The sequence below is a fragment of the Serinus canaria genome, chromosome 26 (assembly GCF_022539315.1).
Source record: "Serinus canaria isolate serCan28SL12 chromosome 26, serCan2020, whole genome shotgun sequence".
Taxonomy (NCBI): Eukaryota; Metazoa; Chordata; class Aves; order Passeriformes; family Fringillidae; genus Serinus; species Serinus canaria.
Genome location: NC_066339.1, coordinates 3,971,288 through 3,996,339, shown reverse-complemented (window position 1 = coordinate 3,996,339; position 25,052 = coordinate 3,971,288). Strand labels below are relative to the sequence as shown.

Below are 25,052 nucleotides of genomic sequence, written 5' to 3'. Positions count from 1 at the left end.
GACTTCCCAGACCCCAAAAACCAGGGCTACCTAGACCCCAACACCACCAGGATGTCTCAGGCCCCAAAAACCATCCCAGGGCCACCCAGACCCCAAAAATGATCCCAGGGCCACCCAGACCCCAAAAACATCCCAGAGCCACCCAGACCCCAAAAACCATCCCAGGGCCACCCTCTCCCACAGGACACGCTGGCCACCAGCTCCCCCTCATGTCACGATTCCCGTGGGAGCGCTCAGGGAGGGAAGGAGGGGGAGGAGGCCGAGCTGGATGCCCTGGGCAGCGGTGCCAGCCTTGCCCAGCCGGGCAAAGTCCTCGGGAAGGGCAGCCGGCAGCTCCCGCGCACCCACGGGCAGTGTGGGACATCAGCAGCGTCACTCGGGGACATCCCGGGGTTGGGGGGCGCGGGGAGGGGCAGCGGGAGAAGCCCCCCGGGGGATGGAGGGCCGGGAGCGGGGGAAGGCCGGGGATTTCCAGAGAACAAAGCGGCTGCTGGCAGCCAGCGTGGCCGGCGGCGGCGAGGAGGGCGAGTCCCCCGCTGCCGCGCCAGCTGGGGTCGGGGAGAAGCACAAAAAGCACAAAAAAAGCACCGGGAGTTTGTGTTTTATCTCCCTGGAAACCCCGGCTCCGTCCCAGGCACGGCCCACGGGGCTGCCGGCCAAAAAGCGCCGCTGCTGCTGCCGGGGTTTGGAGCAGGAGAGGGAGCAGCGTCCTGATGGCGTGGGGGGACATTTGGGGAGGGTGACAGCCCTGGATCAGGGCAGAGCGGGTGACAGTCAGTGTGCTGGCAGCTCTGATGTCACTCCATTGTCCCCTGGTGGGGATAAAGCCCCAGTTCCTTGTGCATGGGATCACAGGGATTGCAGAGCCACTATTCCTACCCGGAGCCACCAGTCCCACAGGGAGCCACCATTCCCATCCAGAGCCACCATCCCCACTCGGAGCCACCATTTCCCCATGGAGCCATCATTCCAACCCAGTGCCACCATTCCCATCCAGAGCCACCATCCCCACTCGGAGCCACCATTCCCCCATGGAGCCATCATTCCAACCCAGTGCCACCATTCCCATCCAGAGCCAACATTCCCATCCGGAGCCACCATTCGCTCATGGAGTCACCATTCCCATCGAGTGCCACCATCCCCATCCAGAGCCACCATCCACCCCCGGAGCTGCTATTCCCATCCAGAGCCACCATCCCCAGCCAGTGCCACCATTCCCACCTCATCCTCCACCCACCCCTGGGGGGCTGGAACTCTCCCTAAGCTCTTTAGGAAGCCGCTTCCACGGCCGGGAATTCCTGTCCCGAGCAATCCCCGCCATCAAAAGAGCGCGGCCCCAACCCTTCCCCGGCCGGGTCAGCTCAGGGGATTACGGCAGCGCCGCTGGGAAAATCCTGCTGGGACAAATCCCCAGCACCTGCCCGAGCAGCGGGCTCCATAATCACACCCAGGTGCTGACGGGGCCGTGCCTGGCGTGCTGCTCCTGCCACCTCCACTTGTCACCACCCTCGGGCCACCCGCTGCTGGCGGTGCCACTGGCCGCAGACAATGGCCCACGAGTGCCATGGCCCGGCTCTGCGCGCTCGGTGTGACACATTCAGGCTCTGTGTGACACGTCCAGGGGCCGTGTGACACGTCCAGGGTCCGTGTGACACGTCCAGGGGCCGTGTGACACGTCCGGGCTCTGTGACAAGGCTGCACAAGCACTCACAGACACACGCGCTCACACTCACCGGTGCCACCGCGCGTCCCCTCCGCCCGCTGCGCCACTCGCCGAGCCGGTGGCTCTCCCGCAGCCGGCCGGGGCGGATGATTTCCCTTCCAAGCCCATGGAGACCGTCATTGGTATCAATCATTAACAGCCGCCGCAGCTGCCGCCAGCTTAACCCCCTCGGCTCCGGGCGGAGCGCCGGGAGCCATCCCTTGCTCTCCTTTAATGGCACCGTGACAAGGCAAAGTCACCGCAGGACGAGCGGCCCGGCAGGAAAAAAGGGTTTCCATGGGGCTCCGCACCCCCATGGACCCGCGGCCGCTCCTGCAGCGTCCTGGCTGGGTGTCCCCTGTCCCCTGTTCACGGGACAGGAGCGCTGGGAGCGGCCCCGCGTGTCCCCGAGCTGCTCAAATTGTCCCAGGCTGGAACCGCCGCTGTCCCCACGCTCAGGCTGGTCCCGAGGGGCAGGGGCTGCTCCCCGCACCCCGGGACCGCTCCCCGCACCCCGGGACCGCTCCCCGCACCCCGGGACCTCTCCCTGCACCCCGGGACCGCTCCCCGCACCCCAGGACCGCAGCTCGGGGCTCTCGGAGCTCCCTCTCCCTTTCCCCGCAGCTTTTCCAAGGATCATCAATGGCTGTAACTTTATCCCGGCGTGTTTACAACCCAGCTGCGGCTCTTGGCTCCCTCAGCCGTGCCGGGGGCCAGCTCGGCTCCCGCTCAGCCGCCACACGGCGCTGTCACAGTGTCCCTGTCCCCCCCTCCCCGCCCCCCGCACGCTGCGGTCCCCACGGGACCATCGGGATCAGCGCCTGCATCCCCATGGAGAGGGGGCTGGAGGAGGCGGAGCGCAGCGGAACGGATGGACAGATGTCCCTGTCACCTCCCCCCGCCCCCGCAGCGCCGTTGGCAGCGTTACCCAACCTGCCGAGGGGTTGAATGATTAACCTCGGGCTGCGCCGCCGCTCGAGTGGTGTCCCTGCGGTGTCCCTGCACAGCCCCGCGGCGCGGTGGCACCTGGGGACCCTGCGCTTCTGTCACCAGCTCCCAGGAGCATCCCATGCCAGGCCCCCTCAGCTTGTCCCCACAAGCACACAGAGGGTCTCCACCCTGTCCCTCACCCCTGTCCCAAGTCCCCGGAGCACTCACAGCACCGGCACCACCTTCCCGACACGGCCACCGCGGGAATTTCGCCTTTGTCCAGCTCCAGCTGCAGCTCCGGGGGCGTCGGGGCTGGAATGATCCCAAACAGCCTTGGACAAACATCTGCACGGCACCACCCCCGGGCTGCAGCCGGGGCGGCCAAGGGATGGTTTCAATCACGGTCAAATCCCACCGAAAGGCCACAAAACCGCCCGGGGGAGCGAGGCAGGAGCGGCAGCTGATAAGGCCCTGCAGATGTGGGGCTCGCTTTGGCTCCTCGTGTCCGTGAGATGCCGCGGAACGGGCGCAGCTTTGGGAATTCCCATTCCCCGCACCCATCCGGGATGGAAAGCCACAAACTCCTTGTGAACGCCCCAAACTGGGAGCACTCAGGGGGTGCAGGGGGGTGAAGGGAAGCATCCCCCTGCTCCCAGCAGTGATCCCTGAGGCTCTGCAAACCCAGCAGCTGCAATTCCCTCTCTGGCCCACCGGGATGGGGGTCAGAGCGAGCCCCACCCTGGGCTCCACCAGGCTGCGCCGCTCCCTGTGGAACCTCTTGATGATTTTTGGATAAACTCCCCAATTTTCCACTCCGGCTCTCCCGCACTCAAAAAGAAAAACAACAAAGCCACAAAGGCGGCAGCTCAGGGCCGTGAGACAGCGGCAGCTTCCACGTGGCTGCTGCCACCACGGGATCCCGTTTCGCGGCGCTGTTTGGAGCCTCTGGATCGGGGCTTTGGGCAGCGCTGGCTCTGCCCCAGCCCGGGAGCCGCAGCGCTGCCAGGCCTCCGGTGATTCATCCCCCGACCTCCCGCAGTCAAGCCCCGACACATCCGGCACATTCCTGGCATAGCCGGCACCTCGGAGCCCCACACCTGCCGGAGCGGGAGGCTGGGAAGGTGCCAGCAGCACCATCCAGGCCCTGCCAGGAGATTTATGGATCCCAGGCACGGTCCCAAGGCCGGGATGTGCTCCGGTGACACAGCGAACTTGTCACCGTGGGCAGCTCGTCACCTCGCCGAGCGTCCCCATTGTTTTGCTGGTGCAGCACCACGTGTCCCTTGCGTCGGGCTGGGTGTGAATGGGGAAATTCTCCTTTTTTAGAGCTCATCCCACACCTTGCCGGGCCTGGGAACAGCCTGTCACAGGCGGTGACACAACCGTGCCGGTTGTGCAAGGGCTTTGCACCAAACAGCTCCCGAGGACGGGATCAAGGCTGGCTCTGGACTGGCCACGGTGGCTCTCCGGCCCCAAACCCATCTGTGGCACATCCCACGGCCCCGGGAGTGGCCCAGGATCACGGTGTGGGTGCCAGGAAATGTGTGGAGCAGCCCAAGGCATTCCCAAATGGCTGGGAAGAGGCACGGTGGAGCCAAGCCTGGCACCCATGGATGGCACGGCAGCTCCAGCCCCTCCAAAAAATGGGCAGGTGCCCACCTCACCGATTTCCGGGTACAAAAGAGCCAAAGGTCCCCCAAATCGGGGTCTAAAAAACCACACTCGGGGCTCCCCAAATCCCAGGGTCAGGCTCAGGATTTGCAGCCTTTGCCAGGATTTCCTCTGGAAAATTCCCTTGAGATATCCCGGGGGGGAACCGCAGCCTTTCCCTCGCTCTCCTCGGATGTGACAACCCTGATTTAGTGTCACCTCCAGCCCACCACACCCTGAGAACGGCTTCCCGGTGAATCACAGCTCATTCCCAGCTTCCCAACCGCGTCCTCATCAGCGCCCCAAGCCCGGAGCAGCCCCGGGGAGCAGCCGCGAGGGAAAAGCCAAGGAATCTGCTGGGGGAAAACAGAGAGAGCCAAAAACCAAACCCTGGGAGTCTCCCAGGCGGCGCGGGGACAAGGCCACACCTCTGTGTCACCAAACAGCCCTGGCCGTGTCGCCTGTCCCCCTCCCAGCGCCACCTCCGCAGCGCCACGGGCGGGTCGGGCTCGGAGGGGCGAATGAAGTTTGGTCACCGTGGGATGCTTCCAGTTGGGAATCGGGACAATTCCAGCTCCAGAGCGCCGCTTCCCAGAAATCCCATCTGCGCCCGAGCCCGGTGCCAGTTCCCCCCTTCCTTCTCCCCCACAATAAACGCGGCCCCGGCCCTTCCTCCGCCCCGCGGGGAGGAGCGGCCTCGGGAGCGGGGAGGGAGCTGGAAGGACGGGATGGCTGAGCCGGGCTGGAGCCGGGCCAGTCCCGGCCTGGGGACAGCCCTCGGCGGGGCCTTGGGAGGCGGGGGAGCAGCTCGGGATGAGCCCTTGGGGTGTCAGAGGATTCCTCCTGGGAATGCTCACAGGATCCCACCAAAACTGTCACAGGATCCTTCCAAAACTGTCACAGGATCCCTCCAAAAATGTCACAGGATCCAACCAAAAATGTCACAAGGTCCCTGCTTTGGAATGCCCACAGGATCCAACCAAAACTGTCACAGAATCCAACCAAAAAAGTCACAGGATCCCTTCCAAAATTGTCACAGGATCCCTCCAAAAATGTCACAGGATCCAACCAAAAATGTCACAGGATCCCTGCCTTGGAATGCTTGCAGGATCCCACTAAAACTGTCACAGAATCCAACCAAAAAAGTCACAGGATCCCCTCTTGGAATGCCCATGGGATTCCCCCTTGGAATGCTCACAGGATCCCACCAAAACTGTCACAGGATCCCTCCAAAAATGTCAGAGGATCCCCACCTTGGAATGCCCCCAGAATCCCTCCAAAAATGTCACAGGATTCCTCCAGGGGTGCCACAGGATCCCTCCAAAAATGTCACAGGATCCTCTGCCTTGGAATGCCCACGGGATTCCCTCTTGGGATGATCACTGGACACTGGATCCTCCCAAAAATGTCACAGAATCCCTCCAAAAATGTCACAGAATCCCTCCAAGGGTCCTCACTGGAGCTGCCCCGAGGGGCTGGAGCTGGGATGGGTCTCAGCCCTGGGAAGAGCTCGAGGCCATCCCTCATTCCCAGAGGGCACAGCTGGGATAAAAGCGTGGGAAGAGCCTGGCTGGGCTGAGGAGGGAGCTGGGGGATCACAGGGGGATCCAGGGGGGGATCAGAGGTGGATCCAGGGGGGGATCAGAGGGGGATCCAGGAATGGAGGGAATGTGATCCCAAAGCTCGCTCCTTGGGGAAGCAGGGAAGAGCCATCCATGCCCTCAGCCTGTCCCGGTGCCTTTTTCCCCTCTCAGCTTTTCCTGTCCCAGCAGGACAGGGTGAGCTCAAGGGAGGATGGAGCAGGATGGAGCCAGGACTGAGCTCAGCTCCAAACCCGGCCCCTGCCAGTGCTGGAGAGCTCATTCCCAGCTCCCGGGCATCCCAGAGATGGCTGGGAGCCATGGGATGGGAACCACAGCCAGCCCACATCCCACATCCCACAGCAGGCCAGGAATGATCCACCACAGCCAGCCCAAATCCCACAGCAGACCAGGAAATCCCAAATCCCACAGCAGGGCAAGGAAATCCTGCCACAACCATCCCAAATCCCACAGCAGGCCAGGAATGATCCACCACAGCCAGCCCAAATCCCACAGCAGACCAGGAAATCCCAAATCCCACATCAGGGCAAGGAAATCCCGCCACAACCATCCCAAATCCCACAGCAGGCCAGGAATGATCCACCACAGCCAGCCCAAATCCCACAGCAGACCAGGAAATCCCAAATCCCACAGCAGGGCAAGGAAATCCCGCCACAACCATCCCAAATCCCAAATCCCACGGCAGGGCAGGGAATCCCAAATCCCACAGCAGGGCAGGGAAATCCCACCACAGACATGCCAAATTCCACATCCCAAATCCCAAATCCCACAGCAAGGCAGGGAATCCCACCACAACCATCCCAAATCCCACAGCAGGCCAGGGAAATCCCAGCACACCCACACGGTGCTGCCAAACCCAGGGGCTGGGGCACCTGCCACTGGGATTTGGGGAGCAAAGGTCTTTTCCAGGCTCCAGGAAAACTCTGGGAAGCCTGACAGGGCCCACAGGGAAGGGTCAACTTAAAAGAGCCTTTCTTAAAACGTCCTTTTCAAGAGAGCAAAGCAGGGGACACGGCGGGGTCTCTCCCAGGGGATTTGAAGCAGCACTTCCAGGAGATTTTAGCTGGAATCTCCACCAGAATCCCAGTCAGCTCCCTTAGGGCTGCTCCCCCAGGCTTCAGGCCCGGCCCATAGCACAGGAGAGACCCCCGAGCCAGGCAGGATCCCCCCCGAGCCAGGCAGGATCCTCCCAAAGCTGGGCAGGATCCCCCCAAACCGGGCAGGATCCCCTCCAGCCAGGAAGGATCCCCCCAAAGCCGGGCAGGATCCCCCAAAGCCGGGCAGGATCCCCCAAAGCCGGGCAGGATCCCCCCAAACCAGGCAGGATCCCCTTCCAACCAGGCAGGATCCCCCAAAGCCGAGCAGGATCCCCCCAAACCCAGCTGGAATCAGAGCCCCGAGCAGCCCCGGCTGCCCCTGCCCCGATCCCGTGCCAGCCTTATCCTGCTGCCACACCTTCCCCGCAGCTCCGGCACGGAATTAACCCCTGGCACAGCACGGCCCGGCCCGTGCCCGCCGTGCCACCTGCCCGAGGCCACACTGGGAGCGTGCATGTCCCACTCTCCCCGTGCGACATCCGAGGCTGCTCCAAACCCCACCTTTGGCTCCCCCGGCGCAGCTCCAACCCCTCCATCCCTCGGAGTTTCCTTCCATCGCCCCAATCCCGTTTTTAACCCCTCCAAAGCCGGGCAGTGAGGACGGAGCTCCTCGGTTACCTGCTCCAGAGCCCCGGGCTGGCGGGGAAGGGACGCAAAAACCTCGGTGGCCTCCGGGAGCCGCCACGTCCGAGGGCTGAAATCCGAACCTGCAGCTCGGCTCCTCGCTATATAAACACCACGCACACCCCCGGCCGCTCTGCCACTCCCGCTGCTCCCGGCCACGCCAGGCGCTGCGACAGGGACAGCGACAGCGACAGCCACGCTGCCCGAGCCCCTCGTCGCCAGTCGTGCCCTCCCCCGTGCTGGTGCCAGCTCAAGGTGGAGCCTCTCGTTGCTTTGGGGTGGTGCTTCAGGTGTGCTCGGGCTCCACGGAGCGCTCCGGGCGCTGGGAGAGGGGTTTGGGCTTCGGGAAGGGGACGGGAACCCCGGTGGGCACGGGGTGGGCACGGGGTGGGCACCGCCCTCCTGGGAACGGGGGAATAAACGGTGTGGGAGAAGCGAATAACGCGGGTTTTAGCCCTAAAAACCCAGGTGGGAGGGGCTGAGCGCCACGCTGGGTCAGCTGATGGGACACCTGTGGCCATGGGAAATGTCCCCTTCCCCAGAGGTGACACCACGGGCGTGGCAAGGGCAGAGCGTGGTGCCACCTTGGGGGGACCCTGGGCTGGCTGGGGACACGGTGGCGCGGCCACGCCGTGCCACTGCAGACTTCCTTGTGCCACCGCGGGACTTCCTTGTGTGGGAAGAATTCCCGCCCTTCCTGCAGAGGGACAAAACCCTCCGGAGGACCAAACCCTGCCCTGTTTTTCCCAATTCTTCAGGCTCAGCCCCAAACTGGGACGGTCACATACCACGGGCGAGGCTGGGCTGGGCTGGGTGTCCTGCTCAGGGCCACTGGGATCATCCTGGAATGATCCACAAAGGGAATGCCAGGAGCTCTGCCAGCAGCGGGTGAAGCCTCCCGGTGGCACCTCAGTGGGGACTGTGACACCTCTGTGCCGGGGAGCTGAGTTTCGGGAAGGGGCAGCTCGTGTTCCCTGCTCTCCCGAGGCTGATCCAGGCTGGAATTCTCCAGCGGGAGCCGCACGGAGCTCGCAGCCAGCTCCCCGCCCCGGTTGCACAAGCGGCCCCGGGGCTCAGCGACGATCCCAGCCTGTTTACCACCCCAGCCACCTGCTGCTCCCTCGGCTCCCAGAGCCCGGCAGGAAGAGCTGGAGCTCCTGGATCCAACCCCCGAGAGCTGGACAGGGCCACCAGCTGTCCCCAGAGCCCCCAGGGACAAGCACAGGGCGTGGGGACACTCCCCAGGACAGGGGGGTGCAGCGCCCTGAGCCTCAGCATCCCCCAGAGGTGTTTTGGAAAAGCGAATTGGGATGGAGTGGGATGAGGATTTCCTCCCCAGGGTCACCCCGAGGATTTTGGCTCCTGGGGACAGCACCCACCGTGGCCCTGGTATGAAACCCCCACACCCGAGCAGCTCCCACGAGGCCTGGCAGCACCCAAATCACCTCCCAGCACCCCCAAAAATCGCCGGGGGTGGAGCAGAGAACCTCCAGCAGGGGCTGGGGCTCTTGCCAGCACAGAGGGAGATGGAGGAGAAATTGGGAGCCTCTCCATGGGTGTTTTGAATGCACAACCATCAAACTGGCCCCAAATATGATTTTTTTCCTTCAGTTTCTTTCACTTCAAGAGAAGGAGCAGAGCCAGCCCCCCCAGGCCGTTCCCAGCCCCAATCCCTGCCCCATCCACACGAGGAAAGGCACAGCCTCCACTTGCCCAGGGGCTGCTCTGGGACCCCAACCCCACACCGAGCTTTTGGGGGGATCCCCCACTCCCAAACGAGGGGTTCAGCCCCCTCAACACTTCCCACCCCCACCGGGACACGGAGCATCCCCCCCCTGCTCCAGCAACCCGAGCCTGAACCCAAGGTCCCGCTTATCTGCAGCTCAAGCATGTCTGCTGATAAGGAGGGGATGAGATAAGGCCGCGGCAGCCTCGGCGCTATCAGCAGCCCTTCCTCCAGCCCTGCCCCCCAAGGCTGAGGGGTCCAGCACCCCCCAAACATCCCCCAAACATCTCCTCCCCCATCAACCTCTCGCTTGGACGAGCTTTGAAACTCCCACCCCATTCCCCCGTGGTTGTTGTTTTTTCCTAATCAGGCAAAGCGTTGGTTCAGGGGAAAGGGGAAAAATTAAAAATAAAATAATAAAAAAAACCCCCACGCAACCAAAATAACAAATAAATCACAAAGCAGAGCAAATAATGTGTCAGGGTTCCCCTGACAGCGCCGGGGGGGGCACACCCAGCCCGGCCCCATTAGGTGCTGCCACGAAAACTGGAATTGCAAATCATCATCGCTGCTCAGCCGAGCTGAAAGGAGAGCCGAGGAAAACAAACCCGCGGCGGAGAGCGAGGGGCACCTGGGGCTGGCACACACCTGGGGCTGGCACACACCTGAGCCTTCCTCCTCCTCCTCCTCCTCGCTGGGGCACCGCGGGCTGAGCATCCCCCGAGGGAAAAGAGGAGGGAAACCCACCCCGGGAGGGGGGAGCGGCTCCAGGGGGTCACCCCAAAAGCTGCGCCAAGCCCCGGTGCCCGGCCCCGTCCCGGTGGCAGCGTTGGCACCCTCGGTGCCATCCTGGGATCTGCCCGCGCCTGGGGACCCCCGCCCCCGGGGGTTAAATTGGAGAATTAAAGGGAAAAAACCCCAAAATGCTCCCTCGGGTGGCAGCCCTCCCTGGCATCCGTGCCAGGCGACCAACACCCGGCAGCTGCTGGCCCGTGGAGGGCGGCACGAAGGGACAGGAGCGGGGACCCTCTTGGTGGCATTGCAGGGACACGGGGCTGGCCTGGGGTGGCTTTTCCTCCGGGGCAGGTGGGTCAGGGAAAGGGGACGGTGCCAGCGGGGTGACACTGCCAGAGGGGTGGCACCGCCCGCGGGGTGACCTTGCCAGCGGGGTGACACTGGGAGCGGGGTGACCCTGCCAGCGGGATGACACTGCCACAGGGGGGTGACACTGCCACAGGGGGGTGGCACCGCCCGTGGGGTGACGCTGTCAGCAGGGTGACCCTGCCACAGCTGGGTGGCACCGCCAAGGGGGTGGCACCGCCACGGCAGAGTGACACCGATAGCGAGGTGACCCTGCCACAGCGGGGTGGCACCGCCAGAAGGGTGGCACCGCCGGCGAGGTGACCCTGCCAGCGGGGCGACACCGCCCGAGGGGTGGCACCAGCAGCGGGGACAAGCGGGGGCGAGGCAGAGGAAGTCCCCAGAGTGCCAGCGCTCGGAGCAGCCGGGGCGCGCTGCCAGGCTGGCACGGGCACTGCGGGGACACGCCACCGCCCGCTGTCCCCAGTGCCAGCAGGGAGCGAGCCCCGTCTCCGGATGTCCCAAAATCTCTCCGGGAGGTGTCCCGGGAGCCCCCGCGACCCCCGCCCAGCGCCCACCGCGGGCACGGCCCGGGGCGGGGGAAGCGCTCCGGAGCGCGGCCCCGCCGCAGGATTGCTGCCTCATTAGAGAGCAATTACCGCTAATTAGGCCGTGGCAACACCCAAAGCCGATCGGGAAATGGGAAATGGGGCTGCTGGGTGCCCGCGGGTGCTCAGGCGAGCACATCCCACCCATCCCACCCCCCAAAAAACCCCTCTGGAGCGGGGATGGGACACGGCGCGCTGAGCGGCTCCGTGCCTCAGTTTCCCTGGTTAAGGGGGTGTGTTCTGCTCCCAGCCTCGCTCCTGAGGCATCCGGCAGCCCCCGCGCCCCAAAATCACCCGCGGTGGTTCTGCCTCGGTGGGCAGCGCCCCAATCCCGCGGACCCCCTCCCATCGCTCTCCCGGAATGATCCCACGGGAACGGGAACGGGGTTTGTGCTACCCCTCTGTCCCCGCCGCCACCAGGGTCAGGGCTTGGTGGCACCTGGGAGGGGATGACCCTGTCCCCCTCTGGGCCATCCCACATCCCAGGGGCCGCGGCTGCACAGGGCAGGTGAACTTTGTCCCCATAAATCACATTCCTGCGGGATCCCGCTTATCTGGGCACGCCTGGCCACAGCCACAGGCCACCAAGGACACTGGGCAAGGGGACAGCCCGCCAGGAGTGGTCACTCCAAACACTCCTGGACCTTCAAAACCCTCCTGGACGTCCCTCCCAAGCCCTCTTGAACCTCCAACACCTTTCTGAGGGTCCCTCCAAGACCTCCAAATCCCTCCTGGGGGATCCCTCCAGACACTCCTGGACCTCCAAAACCCTCCTGGGGGATCCCTCCAAATCCTCCTGGACCTCCAAAACCCTCCTGGAGGTCTCTCCAAATCCTCCTGGACATCCAAAACCCTCCTGGAGGTCCCTCCAAATCCTCCTGGACATCCAAAACCCTCCTGGAGGTCCCCCCAAATCCTCCTGGACATCCAAAATCCTCCTGGGGATCCCTCCAAAAACTCCTGAACTTCCAAAACCCTTCTAAGGGTCCCTCCAAGACCTCCAAAACCCTCCTGGGGTCCTTGCAAATCCTTCTGGAACTCCAAAGCCCTCCCGGAGGTCCCTCCGAGCCCTCCCCGTGCCCAGCCCGGGCTGTGGGTCCGAGGCTACCGGGTGGCAGTGCCAGTGGGATGGAATTTTCCAGCTGTTCCTCCCAGCTGGGATGCTGTGCCAGGGCTCTGCCGTGGGCACAGCCCCTCCCCCGTGGCCCGGCAGCCCCCCCGGGCGTGCGGCAGCTCCGCGTTCCGGCGCTCCGGGAAGCGCTGCCGAGCTCGGGGCTCGGCCCCGCGGGACCGGCCGGGCAGGGCGGGGAGGCAGCCGGGGCTGCCCGACCGGTCCCGGCTGTTCCACCGGAGCCCGAGCCGCGGCACGGCATCCCCGGGGCTCCGGGACAGCCCCACGGAGCCACCCGAGCCCGTGGAGGCTGCTTGGTCCTGGTTGTCCCCAGCTCTGTCCCCGTGGATCACCAGCACCTCATCCCCCAGCTCATCCCGCAGCTCAGCACCCACCCTGAAGTGTCCTCCAAAACCCTCCTGGGGGTCCCTAAAAATCCTCCTGGTCCTCCTGGGGGTTCTCTCCAAACTCCCCAGGACCTTCAAAACCCTCCTGGGGGTCCCTAAAATCCTCCTGGTCCTCCTGGGGGTTCCTCCAAACTCCCCTGGACCTTCAAAACCCTCCTGGGGGTTCCTCCAAACTCCCCTGGACCTCCAAAACCTCCCGGGTGTCCTTCTAAATCCTTCTAGACCTACAAAAACCTCCTGGGGGTCCCTCCAAAAGCTCCTGCTTCTCCAAAACCCTCCTATGGATCCCTAAAAGTCCTCCTAGATCTTCAAAACCCTCCTGGGGGTCTCTCCAAACCCTCTAGGATCTCCAAATCCCTCCTGGGGGTCTCTCCAAATGCTCCTGGATCTCCAAATCCCTCCTGGGGGTTTCTCCAAATGCTCCTGGATCTCCAAACCGTCCTGGGGGTCTCTCCAAACTCCCCTGGACCTTCAAAACCCTCCTGGGGGTCTCTCCAAACCCTCTAGGAACTCCAAATCCCTCCTGGATCTCAAATTCCCTCCTGGGGGTCTCCCCAAACCCTCCTGGGGGTCTCCCCAAACCCTCCTGGACCTCCACATCCCTCCCAGCTCCACTCCCATCCCTCCTGTCCCTGGAGAGGGATCTCCCATCCCATCCCGGAGAAATCCAGCAGCCTCATCCCTGCTTTTCCACCTGGATGCGACGCCCAGGCCTCGGTGCCGCCCGGGAGCTGCCGGAGCCGCTGCCGGCTCCGTTACGTAAGGAAAGCTCGGAGGGGAAACGGCGGCTCCCGGTGGCTGCGGCGGGAGGGGAGGAACGGCAGCGGCGGGAGAGGCAGAACGGGGGTGCGGGAGCGGCGGGAGGATGCGGGATGTTCACCAGGACAAGCCGCAGCCCCCCCATTCCAGCCCCCCAGGAGTGGGGACACGCCGAGGAGGGGAGGGACGGTCCCCGGGATGGCCGAGGGCACCGGGATGGCGGCACCGGTCCTGCCTCCCGCTCCCAGAACAAAGGGATGGAGGCTCGGGAAGGCTCCGGGGGGACGCGGGAGAAGCTGCGGGGTCACGGTGGGGCGGGAGCGGGGCTGGGGTTTGAACAATTCCCGGGAGAGGGGATGGGGGACACGGAGTGGGGGACCACGGACACGGCACGGGGGGATCACGGACACGGTGTGGGAATGATGAAAACAGTGGGGGGGGGGCGCACGGACACGGCACGGGGGGAATCACAGACACGATCCAGGATCACGGACATGGCCCAAGATCACGGACACAGCGTGGGGGGATGACGGACACGGTCCAGGATCACGGACACTGTCCAGGATCACGGACACGATCCAGGATCACGGACACAGCGTGGGGGGATCACGGACACGGCCCCTCCCCAAGGCCCCGGCCCGCGGGGTGCTCGGTGTTCGGAGCAGGGCGTCTGTCGCCGCGCTGCCAAACACACACAAAGGCGTCTCATTATCCCCTAATTAGTGCCTTGCCGGCTCCTGCAATTAACACCCGTGCAGGCGGCTGCTGTTGAGGTAAACAGAGGGTTTGAAGAGCCCTGGAGAGCCGAGGGGCCCTGGCGGGGTGGGGACCACCCGTGAGTCCAGAGGGTCCCAGTGAACTCCAGAGCCCTCCAGTTCCTCTGGGAGAGCTGGGCAGGGAACAGGGACACTTTCAAACCCCTAAACCCGGCCTTAGACACTTGCAGGGATGGGACAGCCACAGCTTCGCTGGGAAATCCATTCCAGGGCTTCCCCACCCTCACAGCCAGGAATTCCTTCCCAAAATCCCATCCATCCCTGCCCTCCGGCAGTGGGAGCCATTCTCTGCTTCCTGTCCCTCCATTCCTTGTTCCAAGTCCCTCTCCAAGCTCTCCTGGAGCCCCTTCAGGCGCTGGGAGGGGCTCTGAGCTCTCCCTGGAGCTCAGAGCCCCTGAGCTCTCCCCCTGAGCTCTCCCTCTGAGCTCTCCCAGCCTGGCTCCAAGCAGAGATGCTCCAGCCCTCGGAGCATCCATCTCTGCTGGAGCCGCTCCTCCTTGACCTCTGGAGCGGTTCCAGCAGCTCCACTTTCTCCCAAAACGAGCCCATGAGTCAGGAGCAGCCGGGGTTGGGCTCGGGGCTGCCCCGAGGAGGCCGAGCCACCCGTCCCGTCCTCCCGAACAGCCCGGTGTTTATTCCCTGGCAACATCAAAGGTCTTAAATGGCCTTTCTCCGGCTGACCCAGAAACGCGGATCAAGAGCTGCCTCATCCCTTAATTGAGAAGTTGGTGACTTTGAATCTTTATTAAAGAGCTTTAGTGAATTCGCAGATTAAGGGCACAACCGGCCACTGCCACTATCCAGCCTCTCTGTCACCATCCAGCCTCACTCCTGTCACCATCCAGCCTCAGTCCCTGTCACCATCCAGCCTCTCTGCCACCATCTATCCTTGATTCCCTGCCACCATCCAGCCTCACTCCTGTCACTATCCAGGCTCACTCCCTGTCACAATCCATCCTTGTTCCCTGACCCCATCCAGCCTCTCTGCCACCGTCTATCCTTGTTCCCTGACCCCACCCAGGCTCACTCCTGTCACCATCCAGCCTCATTCCCTGCATGCCGGAGCCACCTTGCCCCCCCAGCTGCTGCTCTGGAGCCTTTTCCCTGCTCCAGCCTGGCTCTGGAGCTCTGGACAGGCCCTGGGAGGGCTCCCTGTGCTGCTGCCGCTGGGTAAAAACCAGAACCAAACCAAATCCACGCAGAAAAGCAGCGCTGTCTGCACAGAACACCCCAATCCCGGGGGATTTTCCAGCTTGAGATGGTGGAAGGAGCAGGCAGGGCTGGAACTGGGGCTCCACACGTGTCCCTTCCCTCCCTCTGCCTGATGGTTCCTCTCAATCTACCCGTGCCCTGCTCTCCCGAGCCATGCCAGGAGAAGCTGGGATGTTTTGGGATGTTTTGGGATGTTTTGGATCATCACCTCCCCGCGGGGCAGTGGGAAGGGGCTGCCGGCAGGGCAGGACTTCCCTGGGTGGGCGGAGAGCTGCGAACGCTGCGGAGGAAGGAGGCTGGAGAGGAGGCAGCAGCGCGCTCCTCGGGGCGCTGTTCCTGCCTGCTGCTGCTGCGGATGATCGTGTTTTCCAAGGAAAACAGGAGTGGGGGATGCTACTACCAAATCCTTGGAGAGAGAGAGAGGCAGAGAGAGAGGGAGAGAGGAGCAGCAAAGGAGCCATGCAGCCCCTTCCAGCCCAGCTCCGGGAGAAATCCCCAGCCCGGCTGATTCCCGAGGGCACAGATGGAGCAGAAAACAACCCCGGTCCTGCCTGGCTGGCTCAGGAGGCCTCGGGGGGATTAAAATCCCCTCCGTGCCCATCTGGGCTGGGTTTTGTGCCTACCCTGGCAGTGGCGTGGGGGATGTGGGCAGCACGACACACACACACGGGCACACACACTCACCCGTGCCACGGTGACACACAGCCACGGCCACGCTCTTGTCCCTTGTCCCTTCCCCACGGCAGGGAGCAGCCACTGGTCAGCGGTGCCCTCGAGGTGTTGGCATCGTGGCCTCACCCAGGCAGTGCCAGCCATGTCCCTCACCCTCCTGCCCGTCCCTCCTCTGCCTCGTCCTCGCCAGCCCCGCGGCTGCTCCCGCCTGTTTCTATGGGAACTCGGCAGGAAAACGCGCTTTGCAGCGCCAGCCCGGTGCCAGCCGCTGTCACCCTGTCACCGCCTCTGCCAGGGGCACCTCTGGGCACCTGGGGACCCCTCGCCACAGCCCCTGTCGCTGTGGGATGTCCCTGGTACCCAGTCCAGCAGGATGGGTGCCGGGGGGTCTCCATGGTGGGCTGGGGGTGCCCTGCAAACACCAAAGTCCATAAAAGCAGGATTTTGTGCTTCCCATGGGATTTTTAGCTCAGGAATTGTAATTCCTCAGCCACCTCCTCATCCTGGCTCTGTGTCCCCACGGGGGTGGGTGACAGGCTCAGGTGTCCCCCAGCCACGGCTCTGCCAGGCCGAGGAGGGAAGGAGCTGGCTTGGGAAGCGTCTCCTGGTGAAGGGACAGGGACAAGAGGGACGGGTGAAGGTCTGAGGGGGACAGGAGCTTCAGGAGCTCTCCTTTCCCACGAGGAAATGCCAGCAGGACCCAGGGAAGGGTCTGGAGCAGCCACACTCACACACCGAGCCCAGTGCGTGCAGGGCTGGGAGCCCGGGATGAGCTCGGTGCAGAGCGGGATTCACAGTGGGATCCATGGAGGGATCAGGGTGGGATTCACGGAGGGATCAGGGTGGGATCCATGGAGGGATCAGGGTGGGATCCATGGAGGGATCAGGGTGGGATCCATGGAGGGATCACAGAGGGATTCACGGAGGGATCACAGAGGGATCACAGAGGGATTTATGGAAGGATCAGGGTGGGATTCATAGAAGGATCACAGAGGGATTCAAGGCAGGATTCACAGTGGGATCCATGGAAGGATCAGGGTGGGATTCACAGAGGGATCAGGGCGGGATCCATGGAAGGATCAGGGTGGGAGTCACGGAGGGATCAGGGCAGGATTCACGGAGGGATCACAGAGGGATCACAGAGGGATTCATGGAGGGATTCATGGAGGGATTCACGGAGGGATCACACCAGGATTCATGGAGGGATCAGGGTGGGATTCATGGAGGGATCACAGTGGGATTCATGGAGGGATCACGGTGGGATTCAAGGCAGGATTCACGGTGGGATTTATGGAGGTATCACGGGGATTCAGGGATCTCACATGATCTGGGATCACATGGGCAGAACGGATCCATGGAGGGATTCACAACAGGATTCACGGCGGGCTCACGGCGGGCTGCAGGCGCTCCTGCGGACGCGCAGCAGTGGGAGAAAGCAGCGGGGTGCTGCCGATCCCGGCTGCAGAGCCGCACGCAGCGCCGCAGCCAGCCTGGAGCGATGCATCCTGCAGCAAACGCCAGCCCCGGCTCCCTCCATGGCCGGCGCTCCCCGCACCCCGCGGTGCCCCCCGGCTCCCTCCCCGCACTCGGGGATTAACGGAGCGGCTCCCGCGGCCATCTGGAGCGGGGGCCCCCCCCCTGCACCCGAGGGACCGCGACACCGCGGGATGGCAGCGCCAGGTGCTGCGCGGTGCCCTCGGAGGTGGCCGAGTCCCCGGAGTGACCGGACGCCCCCAGCCCGCGGTCAGCAGCGGGGTCCCCGGCGAGCCCCCGGGGGGAGGCCGGTCCGGCCCCTTCCGCTGGGCTTTAATAGACTCGTGGCGTATGAACATCCCCATCATGTGATGGATCAGAGGCTGCTTCCCTCCGAGCTGCGAGCGGCGCAACAAAGCTGCGATTGAGGGCTCGGGGCGCGTCTCCGGCACCGCCAGACACCCCCCGGTGCAGGGAGGCCCGGAGTGGCGGCGCTGCCCTTCCTCCCGGCCCGGAGGAGGAGGAGGAGGAGGAGGAGGAGGGGGATGGCTCTCGGCACGCAGCAGGCAGCGAAACGAGCCGCGGAGCCAAGGGAAGGTCTCGGCTTTCCTGGGAAGCGCCAGACGACATCTCTCAGCCCCATCCATCACATCCCGTCCCCAGCACGGCACGCGGCGCTGGGGCGTCCGGCCCTCCCGAGCCCCCCTTCATCAGGATGGGGTTTGGGGGTGCTGAGACAGCGAATAGCGGGGCTCCCCCAAAGCCTCGGAGCTGCTCTGCCCCTGCACGGAGTCGGGGCCAAGCCCGGGGGGTCCAAACCCAGAGGGTCCCCAGCCCGCAGCATTTGGGGTTTTGGGGGCACAAACGAGCTCGCAGCCCATAAATACACGGCGGGGACAGCTCGGGGGGGGCCACTCCTCACCCAAAGCTCGGCATGAGGGGCAGGGGGTGCAGGGGGAGCCCCTGGGGCGGCCGGGGGGTGCCGGCCCCCACAGCGCGCCCTGCTCTGCCCATGGGGTGGGAGCGCAGCCCCCTCCCCTCCCCTAAAAGATCCCCCCAAGCAGCACCCTGAGGGGATGCGCTGCCGCTCCGCGCCCCCCGCTCAGCGCCCGCGAGGAGGAGGAGGAGGAAGAGCGGAGGAGGAGGAGGAGGAGGAAGAGGAGGAAGAAGGGAGCCGCGCCGGAGGCACTCACCGTGCGGGGCGGGCAGCGGCCGGTCCCCCCCCCGCTGCCTACGGGCGCAGCATCTTCCCGGCCACCCCCAGCCCGAGCCCGAGCCCGAGCCGGAGCGGGAGCCGGAGCCGCAGCCGGAGCTGGGCATGCTCGGGGGCCACCGAGCGGCACGTGACGCCGGGCTGGCACCGAGCAGGGCGGGGGGGCCGCGCCGCCCCCACCGCCCCCACCTCCGCAGCCCGCGGGGGGACCGCGCCGAGCCCTCCTGGGCCGCACCGAGGGGACCCCGACCCTGCGAAGGGGCTGGAGAGCACTGCTCCCCCCCCCGCGCACCCCGCGGGGAGCAGCCCCGGGATCCGCTGGTCCCGCATCCCAGAGCTTGGACCCACATCCCAGAACCTGGGGACAAGCTGGACCCAAATTCCAGAACCTGGGGACAGCTTGGACCCACATCCCAGAACCTGGGCACAGACTGGACCCACATTCCAGAACCTGGGGACAGCCTCGATCCGAATTCCAGAACCTGGGCACAGCTTGGACCCACATCCCAGAACCTGGGGACAGCCTGGACCCCAATTCCAGAGCCTTGGCACAGCCTGGACCCGAATTCCAGAACCTGGGCACAGCAGGGACCGAGCTCCCCTGTGCATCCCCCTTCTCCCTTTCCCACATCCCAACATCCCAGATCCTGCACCCCAGCGTTGGACAGTGCTCCCCAGGCCCCCCAGCACTGGGATGGGGGGCAGAGAGGTCCCTGCATCCCCCCTGGATCAGACAGGACATCCCTCCACACCCCTCGGGATCCTGCACCCTTCGGTGCCAGCCGGGTGTGGATCCCTCTGGAGCGGGGTGGGGTCTGCACCCCCAGGCTCTGCACCCCGGGATTGTCACCCACGGGGAGGGATGGGTGGCAGGACAGTCCCCAACAGCCCAGCTGGTGGCCAGGATGGCTCAGGTGGGGCTGGCAGGGCCCTGCTGAGGTCCCCAGCCCGGCCTGGTGGCTCCTGGAGCTGGGATGGGAGGCACTGGCCCTGCAGATTGCGGCCCTGCAGCCGTGGCACGGTGCCCCAGGCCATGGCACTGCCCTCATTCTGCCTGTCACAGCTGCCAGGCCCGTGGTGGCACCCTGCTGGCACCCAGCTGAGGCTCAGAGCCCACAGGGACCTCCTGTGCCAGGCCTGGGGACAGCCAGGGCGCTCTGGGAAGGGAAAACGGCGCCGCCCTTGATCCTCTAATCCCCCATTAGCCACAGGGCTTTAGGGGCTGGCCACAGGGGTGGCTTTCACTGGATCTGCTGCCTCCTGTGTCCCCACAGCGCGGGGGGACACCCTCCCTCCCTGCCAGCCCACTGCAGGACCCCAAAATGGCACTTGTCCCCTCCCCAAGGCCCCTTCCCCAGCCATTCCCCCGCTCCGCAGGCAGAGGGGATCCACAGGGGCTGCTCCACCTCCCACTGTGCCCCTGCTCCCCAAAAAGAGCCCAGGAGAAGCTGGGGAGCTCTCGGGGAGCCCCCCAGCCCCCAGGCAGGCTGAGCACCCCAGTCTGGTGTCGGGTTGTTCCCTGTTCCCTTTGTGGCTGGAGCAGCCCCATCCCAAAGCCGTGGTCACAGCAGGGCCTCTCCTGCTGCAGGCAGAGCTGGGGTCAGGACCAAGATGGAAAATCCCAATTTTTGGGTGGGAACACTGGGACTCTGGGCTGGGGGGTGCCTGGCATCCCCTGGAGCTTCCCTCCTCCACAGCTGGGCCTGGTGCCACCCCTGGAGGATGATGGTCACCACTGGGTCCCCTGAGGCACAGGTGGGGCTGGCAGGACCCTTCCCCAGCCCTGGCCTGGTGGCCACCAGCTCCCAACCTCATTCCTTGCTCTGCTGTGACATTCCCAGGGGCTCAGGGAAGGTGGTGGTTCCTGTCCCAGAGGAGCCTGGCACAGGCACAGCACAGCTCCAGCCTGACCAGGAGGCTCCTGGAGCAGCCCCAGTCCCATTCCCTGCTCTGCTGTGACATTCCCAGGTCCTGGGGCACACAGGGAAGGCGCTCCCTGACTCAGAGGACACAGCTCCAGCCTGACCAGGACACTCCTGGAGTGGCCCCAATCCCATTCCTTGCCCCACTGTGACATTCCCAAGTTCTGGGGTACACAGGACTGTGGTTCCTCAGGTCACAGCTCCAACCCCACCAGGAGGCTCCTGGAGCAGCCCCAGTACCATTCCCTGCTCCAATGTGACATTCCCAGGTCCTAGGACACATGGGGAAGGTGATTCCTGAGGTGACAGCTCCAACCCCTCCAGGAGGCTCCTGGAGCAGCCCCAATCCCATTCCCTGCTCTGCTGTGACATTCCCAGGTCCTGGGGCACCCACAAAAGGTGGTCCTTACCCCTGAGGTCACAGCTCCAACCCCTCCAGGAGTCTCCCGGAGCAGCTCAATCCCATTCCCTGCTCCTCTGTGACATTCCCAGGTCCCGGCACACACAGGAGGTGACAACTCCAACTCCTCCAGGAGGCTCCTAGGACAGTCCCAGCCCATTCCCTGCTCTGCTGTGACATTCCCATGTCCCGGCACACACAGGAAGGTCGTTCCTGAGGTCACAGCTCCAACCCTTCCAGGAGTCTCCCGGAGCAGCCCCAGCCGCACTCCCGGCCCCGTCTGGGGCTGCCTCAAGGACGCTGCCCAGATTAGAGCGGCTGATCCCGGCGCTTTGCTCCAGCCCGCCGGGGGATCTTTGCTCCCTTCGCCGGGTTTTTATTGCTGTCTGGGCACACCGGGAAAGCTCCGGGAGCCAGATAGGGACGGGCTCAAAGATCCCGTCTGGAACAGCCTCGCCCGGCAGGAGCCGGAGCCCCACGCGAGGCGAGGCACAGCCTGCAGCTCTCAGCCTGTCTAGACACCAAAATCTCCTCGCCACGGCCCCGATCCCAGCACTGGAGGCAAGGAAGGGGCGAGAGGGAATGGGGAACAACCCAGTGGGATGAACCGGGAGCAGCGCCCCGAGCTGGAGCCTGACGGAGCCGCTGCTGCCTCGGCCCGGCCAGCACAGCCAGCTCCGTGCCCCAGGGACCCTCCGCGCCACCGAGCTCCTCCCCACAAAATCCAGGAGCTCCAGGAATTCCCCGCCGGGCTCCGGGGGATGTTTCCCTGCGGGATGACGCGGGGAAGGGGGTGGCTGGCTCGCCCACCCTACCCCGGAGCCTCCGAGGAGAATTTTGCATCTGGGATGGGCGTTTGGAGCAGGAGCTGCAGGTGCAGGGCCCTGGAGCTGGGGCTGCTCCTGCCCCATCCCCGCGGAGCTCCTGCCCCATCCCCGAGGAGCTCCTGCCCCATCCCCGAGCAGCTCCTGCCCCATCCCCGAGGAGCTCCTGCCCCATCCCCGAGCAGCTCCTGCCCCATCCCCGAGGAGCTCCTGCCCCATCCCCGAGCAGCTCCTGCCCCATCCCCGAGGAGCTCCTGCCCCATCCCCGCGGAGCTCCTGCCCCATCCCCGAGGAGCTCCTGCCCCATCCCCGCGCAGCTCCTGCCCAGGGAGCGTCCCGCAGCACCCCGGGCTGCAAAAGCTTCACCCCCGGCCTCTCCTCACTTACTTGATGAAGTAGAGGCCGCCGTGCATGGTGGTGTCCACCTCCCAGCCTCGGGGCAGCCCTGCGGGGACAGGCCAGCAGCGGGGTCACCCTCGTTGTCCCCACCGGTGTCACCCTCCCCTCCCAGGGAAGGGCAGGATGGTGAGGGAAGGGATTGAGGGGTGATGGTGACGCTTTGTGCTGCCGTGGTTGGCTCTCACAAGGCTTAAACATTTTTGGAGAAGTTTGAGGCTCCTCCTCATCAGAGACCACAGGAGGGAGGGGAAAATCCACCAGGAAAACCCAAACTGGGGAGAGACAGCATCACCTCGTGGACCCCCCCCAGCCCTCCCCAGCTGCAGACAGCTCCTGCTGGCTCAGTTTTGGGGGGTCTCCTTTGCACCCCCGGGGGATTTCACTGCACCTTTGCCCCCAGGAGCCGGGCCCAGGCTCACCTGGGCAGGAGAAGTGCCCGCTCTGGATGGCGTAGCCCGAGCCCGGGTGCACCCAGCTGGTGGATTTGGTGTCGTCGCTGTGAGGGACAAGGACAGAGGAGCTGTCAGCACCCCCGGGGGGGGCTCAGCAGCCCCTTCCTATCTCTGGAGAAGGCTCCTGCCACCACGGGGGGCTTCTCCAGCCAAACGAGTGGATTTTTGGGAAGAGGGGAACTGTGACAGCGCTGTCCCCAAGAAGGGAGAAAAGGGAAGACAGGAGAGGTGGCTGCGCCATGGGACAGCACAGGAACTTCTTATCCGCACCCCAAACCGAGCCCCCCACCCTTTGCAGCCCCCCAAACACTCACCCCGCTCCCCCAGCCCCAGCAGAGCCCCCTCCCCACCCCAGCATGGCTCCGGGCAGGACCGTACTTGATGAAGAAGATCCTGCCGTCCCCGCAGACGCCGTAGGTCCACCTGCCCGGCAGGTCCAGCCAGTCGATGTCATCCCCCATGGGGGTGGCACGGGGGGCTCGGGCACGGAGCAGCCCCCGCGCTGCCAGCCGGGACAACACCCTCCTCACTCGGGAAGTGCCCGGCAACGACTCCCGGGCTGTCCCCAGGAGCAAAGGCTCAGCTCAGCCCTTCCACCGCCTCTGTTTGCTGTGAATAACCCGGCAGGGAGGGAAAAGCAAAAAAAAAAAAAAAAAATTCCCGACCAAACCCATGGAGTTTAACCCCCTCGGAGCCGCTGTGCACACTCCCAGCCCTCGCCGTGACTCTCCAGGGCCAGCTCGTCACTGCTTCCTCCAGTGCCTCCTCGCTGTAATTACCATCAATTAACTGGAGGTGAGTAATTACGGAGTTGTTACTTCCCTCTCGTGTTCATTTTGGAACAATGTCGGATTCTTCTGGCCCGTCTGATCTGGCAGCCAAGCCGTATGTAGGGCACCCTGATGATTATCTGCGGCGCTCCTGGGGCTGCCCACCGGGTATTTTCTCTCGCAGCCCTCAATTAAAAGTCTTTTAAGGCCAAAGGTGGGGTCTGGGAGGCACCTGGGCCACTGATTGAAGGAGCCAATTTGCCCTCCTGTCTGCTGGCTCGGGAGAAGCCCCAAAGGTGGAAAAGAAGGAAAAAAAAAAAAAAATTTCCTGGTTCCCAAAAACTCCCTGGTTCCCAAAACTCCCTGGTTCTCAGAGCAGCGATTTTGGGATTATGAAGGTTGGAGGAGACTTGCAAGATGGAGCTGAATGTTTGAACTGAGCATTTTGGGGTTTTTCCTGCTCAGTCCCCACATCAGAGCTGGGATTTGGGGAAACCAGTTCCCCGAAAGCTTTTCCTGGTGTTCTTTGAACCACTGGGTGAGAAAAACACGTCTGGTTGGTCCCTTTGGGAGAGCAGCTGATGGCACCTGGCGCTGCCACCATCCTGGGCACTGTTTCACCAGGAAAATTCCATTCCATGGGCATTGTTTCACCTGGAAAACTCAATTTCCTGGGCATTGTTTCACCTGGAAAACTCGATTACCTGGGCATTGTTTCACCTGGAAAAGTTCCATTTCCTGGGCTTTGTTTTGTCTGGAAAAGTTCCATTCCATGAGCATTGTTTTGTCTGGAAAAGTTCCATTTCCTGGGCATTTTCACCTAGAAAAGTTCCACTTCCTGGACATTGTTTCACCTGGAAAAGCTCAATTCCATGGGCATTGTTTCACCTGGAAAAGTTCCACTTCCTGGGCATTTTTGTCTGGAAAAGCTCAATTTCCTGGGCATTTTCACCTGGAAAAGCTCCACTTCCTGGGCATTGTTTCACCAGGAAAATTCCATTCCATGGACATTATTTCACCTGGAAAAGGTTCATTTCCTGGGCATTGTTTTGCTTGGAAAAACTCCATTTCCTGGGCATTGTTTCACCTGGAAAACTCAATTTCAATTGTTTCACCTGGAAAAGCTCCATTCCATGAGCATTTTTTCACCTGGAAAAACTCCATTTCCTGGGCATTGTTTTGCTTGGAAAAGCTTCACTTCCTGGGCATTTTCACCTGGAAAAGTTCCATTCCCTGGGCATTGTTTCACCTGGAAAACTCCATTCCAGAGGAACCTGGGAATACCAGCAGGGCTTTTCGTTTCCATGCAATCCCAGACTGGTTTGGGCTGGGAGAGGACTTCAAGCTCCTCTAGTGACATTTCCCTTATCCCAGGTTAACCCAAACTCTGTCCTGGGACATTTCCAGGGTGGATATCCAGGGTTATCCGCAGGGATCTGTCCCTTTGGGTGACCCTGCCATGTCCCCAACATGAATCCCAAACTTCCACCCTCCCCCCATCTGTGACTGTGCCCCAAATTCCTCATTTTTCCCCCAAAAAGAGGCAAGACAGAGAAATGGAGGGATCTGGGATTGAAGGAAATAAATCAGGAGCTCAGGCTGGAGCTGCTTCAGGGTTGTGGTGACTCCCAGAGCGCCCAAATT

General features: G+C 63.6%; 2 protein-coding genes across 6 annotated transcripts in view; one reads left to right on the top strand and one right to left on the bottom strand.

The window, feature by feature from the left end:
- PLEKHA6 (pleckstrin homology domain containing A6) overlaps positions 1-23,404 on the bottom strand; it is a 47,001-nt gene extending 23,597 nt beyond the window's left edge. For 3 of the 5 annotated variants that reach the window (XM_050985199.1, XM_050985200.1, XM_050985205.1), the window contains exons 1-3: positions 23,017-23,404; positions 22,606-22,682; positions 22,175-22,232 (exon numbers count right to left, since the gene is read on the bottom strand). In XM_050985199.1, coding sequence (XP_050841156.1) covers positions 22,175-22,232; positions 22,606-22,682; positions 23,017-23,099 — 218 coding nt within the window. In that variant the 5' untranslated portion in view covers positions 23,100-23,404. Of the gene's footprint in view, positions 1-7,598; positions 7,862-18,621; positions 18,702-22,174; positions 22,233-22,605; positions 22,683-23,016 lie in introns of those variants that run through there. The other 2 variants (XM_050985202.1, XM_050985201.1) reach the window with 2 other exon arrangements.
- On the top strand, positions 1,854-2,844 carry LOC127060799 (uncharacterized). Its single transcript, XM_050985206.1, has one exon. It carries the CDS (start codon positions 2,000-2,002, stop codon positions 2,648-2,650), a length of 651 nt encoding a protein of 216 aa, XP_050841163.1. The 5' UTR covers positions 1,854-1,999; the 3' UTR covers positions 2,651-2,844.
- Positions 23,405-25,052: the final 1,648 nt, after the last annotated feature.